A 12,080-nucleotide genomic window follows, 5' to 3' on the forward strand; every position below is an offset into this window, starting at 1 on the left:
CCGTCTCCGTCCGCAGCCTGAAAACAAACTTCTATTTCTGAGGAAAGAACTTCACAGCTCCACATGGACTTCAGTTCATAATTCTTCATATTAAAACTGTTTTTATTAATTTATTCTCTATTAAAATAAAATCAGAACACAGCAGAAGAAGCGAAAGTAAACAATAGATGATGGAATGTACTTCAGTAAATAAAATAAAAAGCTCCAGCTGGTCCAACATGGGGGCCTTTATTACAACCAGTCAAATAAAGCACCGCTTTTATATATTCATATATATATAAAGATATTTATATATATATTTATATAGTTTTCATATACACCTTCAGGCAATGACTAGAGAGGATTCTTTACAGAATCAAGTTTCTTGTGGTTCTCTTAATTTACAGGTAAACTCAGTTTCTGGGTATTCAAACCACAGAAGAAGTCAAGGCAACTTTCTTTGTGCCTCGTTCATAAAGTACAAAACTGGCACAGAGGACGACCATTTTTATACACAGTAAAAACGCAATAAAATAAAATTACATACAGGTGACGAAAGTTGTGTAAACCTTTCCCCGTTACAGCAAACCTCAAACAAATAAAATCACTTTCTAAAACAAATTCAAATCAGTATAAAACAAAGACAACAAAAAAAATAAAACTTTTTTTGCCCTTTTGGAAACAATGTGCTGTAGCTTTGTACGACTTTCTGTGGTGGAGTCGGAGCTAAATAGAGCGAAACGACACGGCGAGCGCCACTGAAGCTGAAAAACCAACCGACTGAACATCAGCAGGAGGACAGCAGCACACAAACAGCAGAAGAAGAAGAAACCGAAAAACGGGAAATAGCTGTTTTTTTTCCTCTGACCGGGATTTCAATTTCCAAAGAGGAAAAAAACAATAAGAATAAAGTTTTAGTTAAAGATCTCATGGCGGCTGTGAGTTGATGATGTCATGAAGAGGGCGGCCCCTTAACGGACAGTTTGGTAACTATGGCGATGGTGGCTTCCACCGTCCTGTACAGCATGTCCAGCATGTCGGGTGGGGGGGCGGCGCTTGGAATCGCCTGTGAGGAGGAGGAGGCGTGGCCACTGCAGCCCTCTGGCCCCTCCCCCACCAGCCCAACGGCTGATGGGAAGGCAGCGTCCTCTGAGAGGGGCGGGGCCGAGCTGCTGCTGGTCTTAGAGCCCGCCTCCTTCTCGTCCTTCACCTCCTCCGACGTCATTGCCTCACCCCTCCTCCCCTCCCGCTGCTCCGCCTCCTCCTCCTCGCCTGCCGTCGTGTGACGAGGCGGCTCAGGCTCCTCCCCCTGCCCAAAGCCCTCCCCCGCCTCATTCAGCAGGGAGGAGGAGGAGGAGAACGAGGAGGACGACGACGAAGACGCCTCCATTTTCTCCTCTTTGGGGAAGGAGTCCATGTTTCCAGAGGAGGCGGGGGCGGGGTCCGGGGAGGGCGGGTCCTGCTCGGTGCCCGGGTCGATCAGCGAGGACGAGTCTCGCGTCTCCGTGTCCGAGGTGCTCGCGGGCGTCAGCGCCTCCTGGTGGTCGGGCTTCGGCTCGCCGCAGGGCGGGAGGGCCGAGGAGGACGAGGAGGACGAGGAAGAGGTGGAGGCCACGCAGAGTGGCGCCGACGCTGCATCGCCGGCTCGGCCGTCATCGCTGCTCACCCTCCGCCGCTTCACCGGGGTCGCCCCTTCATCCTCAGCTGAGAGAGACACGACACATGTGAACATCTGGTATGATTTGTACATCCATGAATATGAGACATACAGATAATTACAAATGGAGGTCAGGGTCAACGGGCATATCTACGAGTTACACTCCTTGTCTTTTGGACTCCTCACAGTTCGTTTGGTTTGTAACCGTCTCCGTTTCTATACTTTGCATGTTGGTGTTGTACCTTTGGCCTTGTGGTCCTTGGCCTCGAGCTCCAGAGCGCTGCGCTGCTGGACACAAACGCGGCAGCGACCCAGCAGCTCCTGCAGGGCGGGGCAGAGGGCCGGGTCGACGGTCTGAGGCGGCTGGACGGACAGCAGCAGCAGCAAGGCCCTCAGGTCCTGATGCACAGAGAGAGAGAGAGTTTTCAGTCTGAAACAGACGACAGGAAGTGCTGTGTGGTCTGAGCGTGTGTTCGTGGTCGTACGCCGTTCAGCAGGCCGCTGGTCTTGCTGAGCTCCAGGCAGTGAGCCGCCAGTTCAGGCTGCAGGCTGCTCTGTTCACTCAGCAGGTTCGTCACCAGAACACCGATCAGGTTGGAGCAGCTGGGGCCGGACAGCACCTGGACCTACACACACACACACGCACACACACGATGTGATGCTAAGGTGACAACAGCTAAACAATATACAGGCTGGACTACGGAAGCCCTGAGAGGCAAGTGAGAAAACAACATTTTTTAAAAGTCTGAGAAATGATTGTCCCTTTGTTGTTGGAATATAAATTTCAGACACAAGAGGCTGAAGTGCATCACAACCAGACGGCAACCTCCGGTTCTGCCGAGTGAAGCCGATGCTGAAGTGTCTTATAACTTGCATTCTCTCCAGTGTCCACCAGGGGGCGACTCCTCTGGTTGTATGGAAGTCTATGAGAAAATGACTACTTCTCTCTTGATTTATTACCTCAGTAAACATTGTAAACATGAGTTTATGTCTCAATCTCTAGTTTCAAGTCTTCTTCAATACAGCATGATGTTCATTCAGTACATTATGGTCCATTTAGAGTCACACAGACCATAAAGCAGGGGATGCTTTAGGGCAGGGCTACTAAACACCCTCCGTTAAGACTTCTATTTAGAACTACGGTGGCCTTCAGGTAACGTTAAAATGCATACGGCTCTCTCTGGAGCCAGCGTTTGGTTTGGTCGTTCTGGGCTACTGTAGAAACATGGCGGACTCTTAGAGGACCTGCTCCCTGTGTAGATATGAAGGGCTCATTGTAAGCTTACAAAAACGTCTGTTAAAGTTTCAGGTGATTACACACCAATAAAGACATTTCTCCACCAAAAGAAACAGATAACTGGCAAAGAAGAAACACATGTAAAGACAAGCTGCAGTACAGTTTGTGTTTGGTACCTTGTGCAGGAAGCAGGTGAGGAAGGAGTAGGCCACGTTGTTGTTGAGAAACGTCCTCTCGTCCATCAGGATGCACTTGATGTACTCGCTGAACACCGGATCCTCACAGAGCAGCTTCACACACGTTTTAGCCAGAACAGACTGAAAGAGCAACAAGGACAATGTGTCAATGCCGTAAAACGGGAACCGAACGAGTGAGACTCAAAACACGTTCGTCTGGCGAGTTTAAAACGTGACACACCTGAGACTGACAGAGCTCCGTCCACAGTTTGGGGAAGATGGCGAGGTGAAGAGGGAGCCCTTCATACGCTATCAACACACCTGAGAGACAGAGTTGATATGTAAACATACATGTGTGTGTTCGTGAAAGGTTCACTTTACACAGATTCATACGTACTCAGTTTGACGAGTGTGTCCGTGAACTTCTCGCAGTTGATGGCGACGCGACACAGCAGGTGGCTGAACTGGTGGTAGGACAGGAAGTAATCCAGCAGCATCCGGTCATACACCTCGTCTTTACCCTGAGACACACACACACACACACACACACACACAGTTTACGACCAACATCAGGCTCCTGCAGGTTTTAATCAACAAATATTCAGTTTACGATGAAAAAAAAACAACTGAAAATCCTTCCATAGCTGCACGCGAGTGTTGAGTGATCACACCTTGCTGCTCTCCACCATGGACGGCAGCAGACACATGTTGAGCTCCGGTCTCGGAGGTCGGATGTTGTTCTTGGCTCCCATCAGCTTGATGTTCTCTCTGCAGGGCAGGTAAGGACCGAACGACACTGTGGACAAAAACACAGTCACTGAAACTGCCCTTAATGTAAAGGTTTTAATTCATAACAGACATTTGAATGAGATATTGAAAGAGGAGACTCACTGGGGATGTTGCTGTGGTGGTAGGTGCAGTGGTTGTGCTGCAGGAAGGGAACCAGAGTGTGCAGGAAGTCGTGAGGACTCAGCAGAACAAGTTCCTTTAGAACATCTGCAGGAACCAGAACAAAGAAAGAATAAAGCGAGAGCTAAAAATAGGTTTGACTGTTGTAGTCGAGGTGGAGCTCATTCTGAACAATTAACTAATTCATATTTTCATTGTGGATTCATCTGCTGATCATTTTTTCGTTTTGTGTGCGTTACCCAGGCAGGCGTTGCGGAGCTCGGGCGGGCTGTAGGAGTTGAGCAGTGTGAGCAGCTTGTGGGCAAAGTCGATCCTCTCCTGCCACTGGATCAGAGCCTGCTTCACATCTGGATGACAACACACAGAAACATCTGCTCAGAACAGTCGTACAGTATTTTTAAACTGTACATTATGTCGTACTATATCAATACATTCCACAATATATTTGACTTTATATCGCACATTAAATTACATTATAAACTACTCTTAGCAACGGGTCAACTGCACTAATAGTTCAAATAGAACTCTGGTTGTGCGTCCTGCGTGTCCCGTGTGTCCCGTTTGCCTTGTAAATGTCGAGTCTAATTGCTCTCTAATGGTTTGTTGATTCTGTCTACTGCTGTAACACCCGGATCAATAAAGTTGTATCTCGATTCTGACCTTTGCGCTGCAGGTACGGCCGGGTGGCTTTGAGGACGGACAGGAAGATGGAGAGCAGCTCCACCAGGTCGCCAGTGACGTGACACGCCGTCGCCTCGTGGTACATCATGTGCAGCGTGTTGAAGGACTGCAGAGGACAGACGGGACAACAACAAAGATGAGCTGCAATCGTATTTATATCGTTACAACATCTTCTGTTCTTGGACATTAGCGTCGTTAAAAACTCGAGGGAGAGCAACAGAGGAGAGATTTCTCTCCCAGGATGGACAGAAGTTCTATATCTGCTCTTACGACAACGATCACTTTAACTTTTAATGTCTGCAATTGTTGATTTCAACACAATGTATTCTATTATTCACCTTAATTTAAGTTATTCAGAGTGCTTTTGTTGTTTAAATGAACAGAAATGAGAAAAGCAAAGTCCAAAAGTTGTAAATTTGCCTCCAAATTCCCGATTTTTCTCTTTATTTCTAATATTAAGACGGTTTGAAATTCGATTCTCTCTTTGTCTGATGTAAAGAGGAGATCCAGATCCTGGTCCTACCTCAGTCATGAGGATGAGTCCCCTGTTGAAGACCACCAGCAGTCGGTCCTCGTCGTTCTCCAGCAGAACCCTGAAGGCACTAAGAACAGCAGAACTAGGCGTTAGGATCCAGATCAGAGAAGCTCCTGAAGGCTTATTGTGCCGGAGTTCAGGCTCTAAAGTGGACATATTCACACATGCAAGCTTCACAATACCACCGTCTCAATAAACACGTATGCGTGTGTGTGTGTCTGTGTGTGTGTGTGTGCTCACCTGATGAGCGTGGTCCAGCAGGAGCGGCCGTCCAGGCAGCGCAGGTAGCAGCTGATGGTGGTTTTCTTGAACTGTTTGACGTCCTCCAGCTCTTCTTCTCTCATGTCGGCCCGCTGCGCCACAAACAGCTGCATCAGGTTGAACAGCTCCTCCACCGCCTGTAGGAGTCAGCGCGCACACACACACACGCACACGCACACACACACACACACATCACGTCAGTCACATGGACAATATTTTGTAGGATTGATCCCAGCGAGCTGTGAAACGATCTAACGTCACCAAATCCTCAAACAGGTAATAAAATCCTAAACATGATGAACAATCAAATGCCTCTCGGACTCTCCACTCACCCCGGGGTACTGGCTGGCGTGCGGCGTCAGGTTCTTGAAGGCCCACTGGATGTTCTGGTGCGAGGCGAGCTGCCGGGTGAAGGCGGGCGACTGCTCGCAGCACATCCGCAGGATGCCGTAGTAGGCGGGCAGCATGCCGCGGTTGAAGAGCACCACCTCCTGGTCGTCGTGGTCGGCCAGGATGTAGTTGAAGGCGATGTTCTTGGTCACCACGGGGTTCTGCACCACCAGGCGGACGTTCTCCGGGCAATCCACGCACATGTTGTACCAGAAGGACAGCAGCGCCTGCTTGTTGTGGTTGGTGGCGATGGCCGGCTCCGACAGCTTGGGCTGAAGGCGGAGAGGAAGAAGACGAGGCTAAAGCTTCAGACTGGTGATCCTAGCAGAGCTGCAGCTCAGTTAGTACGTCGTTATAAGCAGACTAATGGACGATTAAGATGCATTTCATGTTATTAGAACAGCGTTTAAAAACTAAATGAATGAATGACAGCAAAGGACTGGATGTACCTGGAAGAGGTTCCAGAGGTCCATGAAGTATCCGGAGAACATGAGTTTCTCCGTCTTGGAGATGAGGCAGTACGTCATGAAGCTGAAGTACTGAACCAGCTTGGTTGTGCCGTGAACGCTGGCGTCCACGTACAGCTTGGCGCGTCCCAGCAGCCCCAGCAGCAGGTTGTACACCTGGTGGAGGACCACGGTGGTGTCGGGCGACAGCGGCAGCTCGCGGGTCGGCAGGTGGAGGGAGCGCGTGGAGCGAAACATCTGGCGGAAAGAGTTGCTGGGGATGAGGGAGACGAGGAGGTACGCCGCCGCTGGAGAGACGAGACACGAGTCGCATTGTTATTTCAGTTATTAGCCCGGATTTATTAGAGCGGTTATATTTATATCATCCAGTTGTGAGGCTGGACTTGGTTCTTTTATACCACAACCTACTCTCGCGGGGTTAACTCGTTAGTTTCACCTCTGAGGGGTAAAAACAGAACTGTTAAAAACCCGGGTGTGATAAAAATTAAAAACTGCTGCCGCATTGGGGGATGCCGAGGCTCTTACATGTGCGGACTCGGGGGTAGTTGTGAGCCAGCAGGAAGCGTTCCACCCAGTTCTCCATGTTCTGCAGCACCCAGCTGTGGGCCAGCTTGTTCCGGGGAGTCTGGACGGCCAGCCAGTCCAGACACTGGGACGGGTTGTACTCGATCACCTGATGGGAAGAACACAAAACACGCACATGAAGACGCACGGAGCAAAACAGAGACGCCACTCGGACGCCTGGTCGTAAGGTAACCTCCTGAGATTCGTGCGTTTGTTGACATGAGGAACATCTACGAGTTAAGGTTGATGCTCTGGAATTTATCGAATCAAACTTTTTATGCAATCTGGTTTTAATCTATCAGAAACGTGAGAGAGAGAAATGTTTGATGAGGAAAGTTAACAGATAATCATCTGTGCCTCTTTGACCTTTCATGGTCCGGACGTGGTCTTTGTAAATTTTTTCTCATTTCATTTATTTACGAAACCATTTTGGTCCGACGTCCCTCGTAAAACAGACATTTTATTTTGAGCGACGTTCTAGGTGATGATAAGAACTCTACACTGAACTTGGTCATTGTCTGGTGTTTGTAGTCGCAGAGAGAATAAGCTAAGCTGAAGCACACGATCCTGATTTCTCTGGTTGAAGGAAACAACACTGAACAGATTTCATTTGTTGCCACATTAAAGGTAAATTGTATTTCGGTGTCAGTGTTTTACCTCCCAGATCCTCTGCAGGATGTAGGAGGCGAAGGAGGGCATCCCCGGTGGGCCGCCCGCAAACTCCATCAACATCGTCAGCAGCTTGAAGAAAGGATTGGCAGCCTGATGGAGAGAACTCATCTTTTAGATTATCTAGTGTCTGACTCAGTAAAAACAAAACTGGCATGATTCCACAGAGGAGCTGAATAAGAAAAAAGAAACACACAGATGTCTCAAAACCGTGGATTCAATAAAACCAAATACATCTGCATGGCTTTACATCTCGTGTTTGTAGAACTCACCTCAGGAGTCAGCTTTGCGATGGAGGTGAAGAGCATCGACACAATCTGAACAGCCAGGAGGAGAATTATACATTAAAACATTTATTTCTACCGCTTTCTGCAAATAAGTTTGCCTTTGTGCCGAATTTAAAGAATCAGACATTTAAAGTTATTTTCTACATTCAAACTCCGCTGGAAGTTCAGGAAATAATTCTATCTTTATACATATATTTATAAATGATTATATCGAATGCTTTTGTTCTTTCCCTTTAAGGTCCAGTGTTTAACAGATGGACGCAGTAAGTCGAGTCCTCGGCGTCAGTTGTGAACCAGTTCCGATCACTTTGTGTGACTGAGATGAACCTACGTGCTCGGCCAGGCGGTTGTTGTAGCGACAGAGGCTGAAGATGAGGTTGCAGGTCTGCCTGATGTTGATGCCGTCTCTGATGTGCTGGAAGAGGAAGGGGAAGCCTTTCCCTCCGGTCAGCGCCGCCATGTCGCTCTGCGACAGAGTCAGATGTCTGGAGAGCAGGAAGAGAAGAGAGTCGGGCATCAAACGCACATGAAATTAAACCGCTCGAGGTAAAAAACATTTCACATGAAAGTACACAACTCAACAAAACATGTAACTTAAGTCCAGTGGTTTTAAGACATTTTACATCTGGAAAAGTTACACGTTATACCTTCAGAGAGCATCTCCGTAATATAGTGAACCCACGTCGTACCTCTCAGAGCGAGACTGCTCCACCAGCAGAGCGATGAGCGCGATCATCTTCTCCAGAGCTGCAGGACGATACTTCTCCTCCGCCAGAGACAAGATGTCTTCCTCCTCGTCCTCCTCCTCTCCCTCCTCCTCCGACAGCACCTCCACCTGAGGCTGAGGGAGGACACTCTTCATGTACACATTTAAACCCGGTTCAGTTCAATTCAATAGACTTTGTTGACTATTGATGGGTCGGTCGATACATTGAATGACATTAACACCAAAAAAAAGGCAATAATAAGATTCAGAAGAACAAAATAGAAACAATTATTAAATTTAATTGTGTGCAAATGAAATTTCACTGAAGTGACTGATTTGAATGATTCCTCTTCCACTGATTCATGATTCAAGAGGACAACAGGCTCACATTCCATTCACACGTCAACAAAGAAAACCAATAAATAAAGCGAGAATCAGAACATGAACACGAGTAAAGTAATCAGCGTGTGCACTTACGTTCTCGGGGCCTTTGGTTCCCATGTAGAAATGCACCATGATGGAAATGGCTTGTAGTGACAACAGGAACTGACTCTGGAGACACAAAATCAGAAGACGATTAAAGCTCGAATAACACACCACAAGCACGGCTCATCAGTTTACACATCGCAATGAGAACCAAGAACGGTTGAGTGGAGTCTATCAGCGGTTCTGTGCTCCGTGTGTTCTGTTCCGTGCGTGTACTGGTACTCGGTCAGAGGAAACAAGACTCTGTTGGGTCTTGAAGATGTTCGACTCATCTTACAGGTTTGTGAAGACTCACGACACTTGAAATGAAACGACACCTTTGGACCACAAACATCCGTCTAGTCTATAAACATGCGTTCGGACCGACCTCCTCCTCCCCCATCTTGGCGAACTCGTAGAGAAAGGCGAAGTACTCCGTCAGGTGCTTGCTGTGGGGCTTGACGCCGTGCTCCATGATGGACAGCAGCGTCTTCACGAAGCGAGTGACGCAGGACCGGCTGCCGATGTCCTCCACGGGGCCGTCCATGTCATCGGAGCTGAGAATAAGAAAAGAATGAACGTTTTCAGAACCAGAGTCTTCTTTATTGACCAAGGAAGTGAACGCAAACAGGAATACGAGTCTGTATACAATAGTGGAAGAGTACAAAGAGGTGTGTGTGTGTGTGTGTGTGTGTGTGTGTGTGTGTGTGTCTGATGTGGGGCCACAGATCTTTCTCAGAGTCCGGAGTGACGGAGACACTGAGCGACACGCGGCTCCTGTGTGGATCTCTATCGCCGCCTGACATCACAGACACAGCACTGTCTGCTCGTGCTGCACTGTCTGACGGCACCATCAACACAGACACTGAATGTGATGCATTAACATGAAACAAAGCTCTGAACATTTCCAGTTTAACTGCTTTCAAACGTTTTTCTCTGCCGGCTGCTGAAGAGAGAGCGTAACAAGTTGTTGCTTTGGATTTTTAAAAGTTCAAATTTAAATCATTTCAATAAAATAAACAAAAACACCGACATGCAGAACCACAAACATCTCACAACGTTTCAAAAATCTCCTGTGAAGAAGTCTCTTAGATTATAAAAAATATTTGAAGGGAGGTAAACTTAAAAAAGAACAATTTATTTTTAAGTACAGAGAACTACAAGTAATTATTTTAAATCTAAATAAGCAGTTTGTGTGTTTGAAGAAAGGCGAGAGTAAAACGTGGTGAAAGCAGCGACGTACCCGTCCTCCATGCCGGGCTGCAGATAGAGGTGAGCGTGAACCGGACGGAGCCTCTGGATCACGTGAATACACAACCGCTGGAACATCTGGAGGACAGAAGCAGAAGTGAGTCAGCTGTGTGTCTGTGACGCGATGGCACTTCAATCATGAAATGAATGAGCTCTGGGGGTGAAAACGAGGGACAGGATAGAGGAACGCACAGCAGAGAACAGGGGAAATGTTGAGCGTTACAATGAAGTTCTATCGGATAAAATAAACTCACCTGTCGGACGATCTGATTGGGGCACTTAATGAGGATCTGCATCGGCCACCAGTTGTCATCAGCCATCCGATCCAAAAACCACTGAAACAGAGGAAATGAAACCACCGTACCGTCCACATGAGGCGTCAACAAAACAACAAATACCTGCACCATGAGGTGAACTGTTCGTCAAAGCCGGGATCAAACCTCGCAGGCGGCCTGGCTGTTGTTGAACTGTTTGGTGAGGAGTTCGATCCACTGCAGCATGGTGGGCTGCAGGAAACAGAGCAGGAAGGAAACACAGCCGTCAGTCGGTCTCCACCGTCCAGCAGTGAGACATCAAACGTACGCTAACCTCAGGCGAGCGGGCTTTACCTTCTCCTTGGAGTGAATGAAAGTCTCGAGGACGAACGACGTGCTGAGCTGCGAAGAAAAGAGCATTTACAGTGAAGTAGAGTTTCATGCGACGCAAAGACAGTCTACAATGACAGAAAACTAAAAAATACCAACAAATCCTCTCATCTGAAGAGGAACACTGTTCGCTCTTTTGGCACGTTTGCGGTAGTTTGCACTGTTAGCGCTGTTAGCTCCAGGATGCTGGCTCAGTGGTCGCCATGTTGAGAGCCAACAGAAATGCTCCTGATCTAGTATCTGGCACCTTTAATAGATTATCTAAAGAGTTATTGGCTCTAATTCTAACATCACGAGAAGCCTTTTAGCGCACGTCTGTTTCGTTATTCTAGTCATCGCCTTAAACCTCGTTTAATTGTCAGAATAAAATGGCTGAACTTTCTTTAATTGTTGTAAAAAGTAGAACCTGGTCTATTGCTCACCTTAGCGGTCATAAGGGAGACGGCTTTAGGGTCCGGTAGAGTGCTGGGGATGCTGCCGCAGAGCTGCCACATGAAGCTGCAAAGAAAGTAATAAATATAAGTAATAGAGGAAGTAATAAATCCATTCTGTCTAAATAAGTAAGAGCTTTGATACCCACCCAAAGTAAGTGTGTTCAAATATGTTCTTATCCTGGAGGAACTGCATGTTGTCGTGCCAAATCCACTGAAAGAGACAGACGTGTACGTTTAACATTTCAACGTAACTATAAATGTACGAACTCGAACTCTAAATAAAAAGTAGAGCCTCGGTACCTCCAGCAGATCGGGAGAGACGTCAAAACTGAAGTCCTTCCCGTTCTCCTCCTCCAGCTCCACCCTCTTATAGAAGAGCATGTAGGCACTGTGTGTCTGCAAGTTCAATCAACGCTGCGTTATTATTACCTTCTGGACCATGAAACACTGAACGAGATCACTGAAAACAGAAATCCAGCTTCACCTTCTCAAAAGAGAAATCCATGAACTTGTCCGTGACGGAGTCGTAGGTTTTTGTCTGAAAGATAAAAAAGCGGTGTCAGCAAAATTCAAGAGCGACAGATAAAATGTTTTTTTTGGGCTGCAACTCGTACCGTCATTTCTCCTCCGAAGCACTCGGACGCCAGCTGTGCGGAGTCGAAGGGCTTCACCTCGGCATCGTTGAACAGGTACCTGTGAGAAGAGATGCTTTTAAACCAACCTGAACCTCCCAACAGACGTCTCGCTCAACAAAGCCCTGAACGCTCC

At 47.5% G+C, this 12,080-nt stretch overlaps 1 protein-coding gene across 4 annotated transcripts in view; it reads right to left on the minus strand.

Moving 5' to 3' along the window:
- Positions 1–212: 212 nt before the first annotated feature.
- usp34 (ubiquitin specific peptidase 34) overlaps positions 213–12,080 on the minus strand; it is a 43,804-nt gene continuing 31,936 nt past the window's right edge. For all 4 annotated transcript variants that reach the window (XM_079278324.1, XM_079278322.1, XM_079278323.1 and 1 more), the window contains exons 49-78: positions 11,927–12,005; positions 11,797–11,850; positions 11,613–11,708; positions 11,459–11,523; positions 11,301–11,376; positions 10,843–10,890; positions 10,675–10,740; positions 10,489–10,569; positions 10,227–10,312; positions 9,372–9,540; positions 8,996–9,070; positions 8,502–8,653; positions 8,144–8,297; positions 7,798–7,842; positions 7,514–7,618; positions 6,818–6,965; positions 6,275–6,579; positions 5,768–6,097; positions 5,415–5,572; positions 5,163–5,241; positions 4,619–4,745; positions 4,198–4,305; positions 3,941–4,045; positions 3,721–3,845; positions 3,447–3,570; positions 3,291–3,370; positions 3,050–3,190; positions 2,122–2,262; positions 1,879–2,035; positions 213–1,683 (exon numbers count right to left, since the gene is read on the minus strand). In XM_079278324.1, coding sequence (XP_079134450.1) covers positions 932–1,683; positions 1,879–2,035; positions 2,122–2,262; positions 3,050–3,190; positions 3,291–3,370; positions 3,447–3,570; positions 3,721–3,845; positions 3,941–4,045; positions 4,198–4,305; positions 4,619–4,745; positions 5,163–5,241; positions 5,415–5,572; positions 5,768–6,097; positions 6,275–6,579; positions 6,818–6,965; positions 7,514–7,618; positions 7,798–7,842; positions 8,144–8,297; positions 8,502–8,653; positions 8,996–9,070; positions 9,372–9,540; positions 10,227–10,312; positions 10,489–10,569; positions 10,675–10,740; positions 10,843–10,890; positions 11,301–11,376; positions 11,459–11,523; positions 11,613–11,708; positions 11,797–11,850; positions 11,927–12,005 — 4,231 coding nt within the window. In that variant the 3' untranslated portion in view covers positions 213–931. The remainder of the gene's footprint in view (positions 1,684–1,878; positions 2,036–2,121; positions 2,263–3,049; positions 3,191–3,290; positions 3,371–3,446; positions 3,571–3,720; positions 3,846–3,940; positions 4,046–4,197; positions 4,306–4,618; positions 4,746–5,162; positions 5,242–5,414; positions 5,573–5,767; positions 6,098–6,274; positions 6,580–6,817; positions 6,966–7,513; positions 7,619–7,797; positions 7,843–8,143; positions 8,298–8,501; positions 8,654–8,995; positions 9,071–9,371; positions 9,541–10,226; positions 10,313–10,488; positions 10,570–10,674; positions 10,741–10,842; positions 10,891–11,300; positions 11,377–11,458; positions 11,524–11,612; positions 11,709–11,796; positions 11,851–11,926; positions 12,006–12,080) is intronic.

This window comes from Melanostigma gelatinosum (assembly GCF_949748355.1).
Source record: "Melanostigma gelatinosum genome assembly, chromosome: 11".
Classification (NCBI taxonomy): Eukaryota; Metazoa; Chordata; class Actinopteri; order Perciformes; family Zoarcidae; genus Melanostigma; species Melanostigma gelatinosum.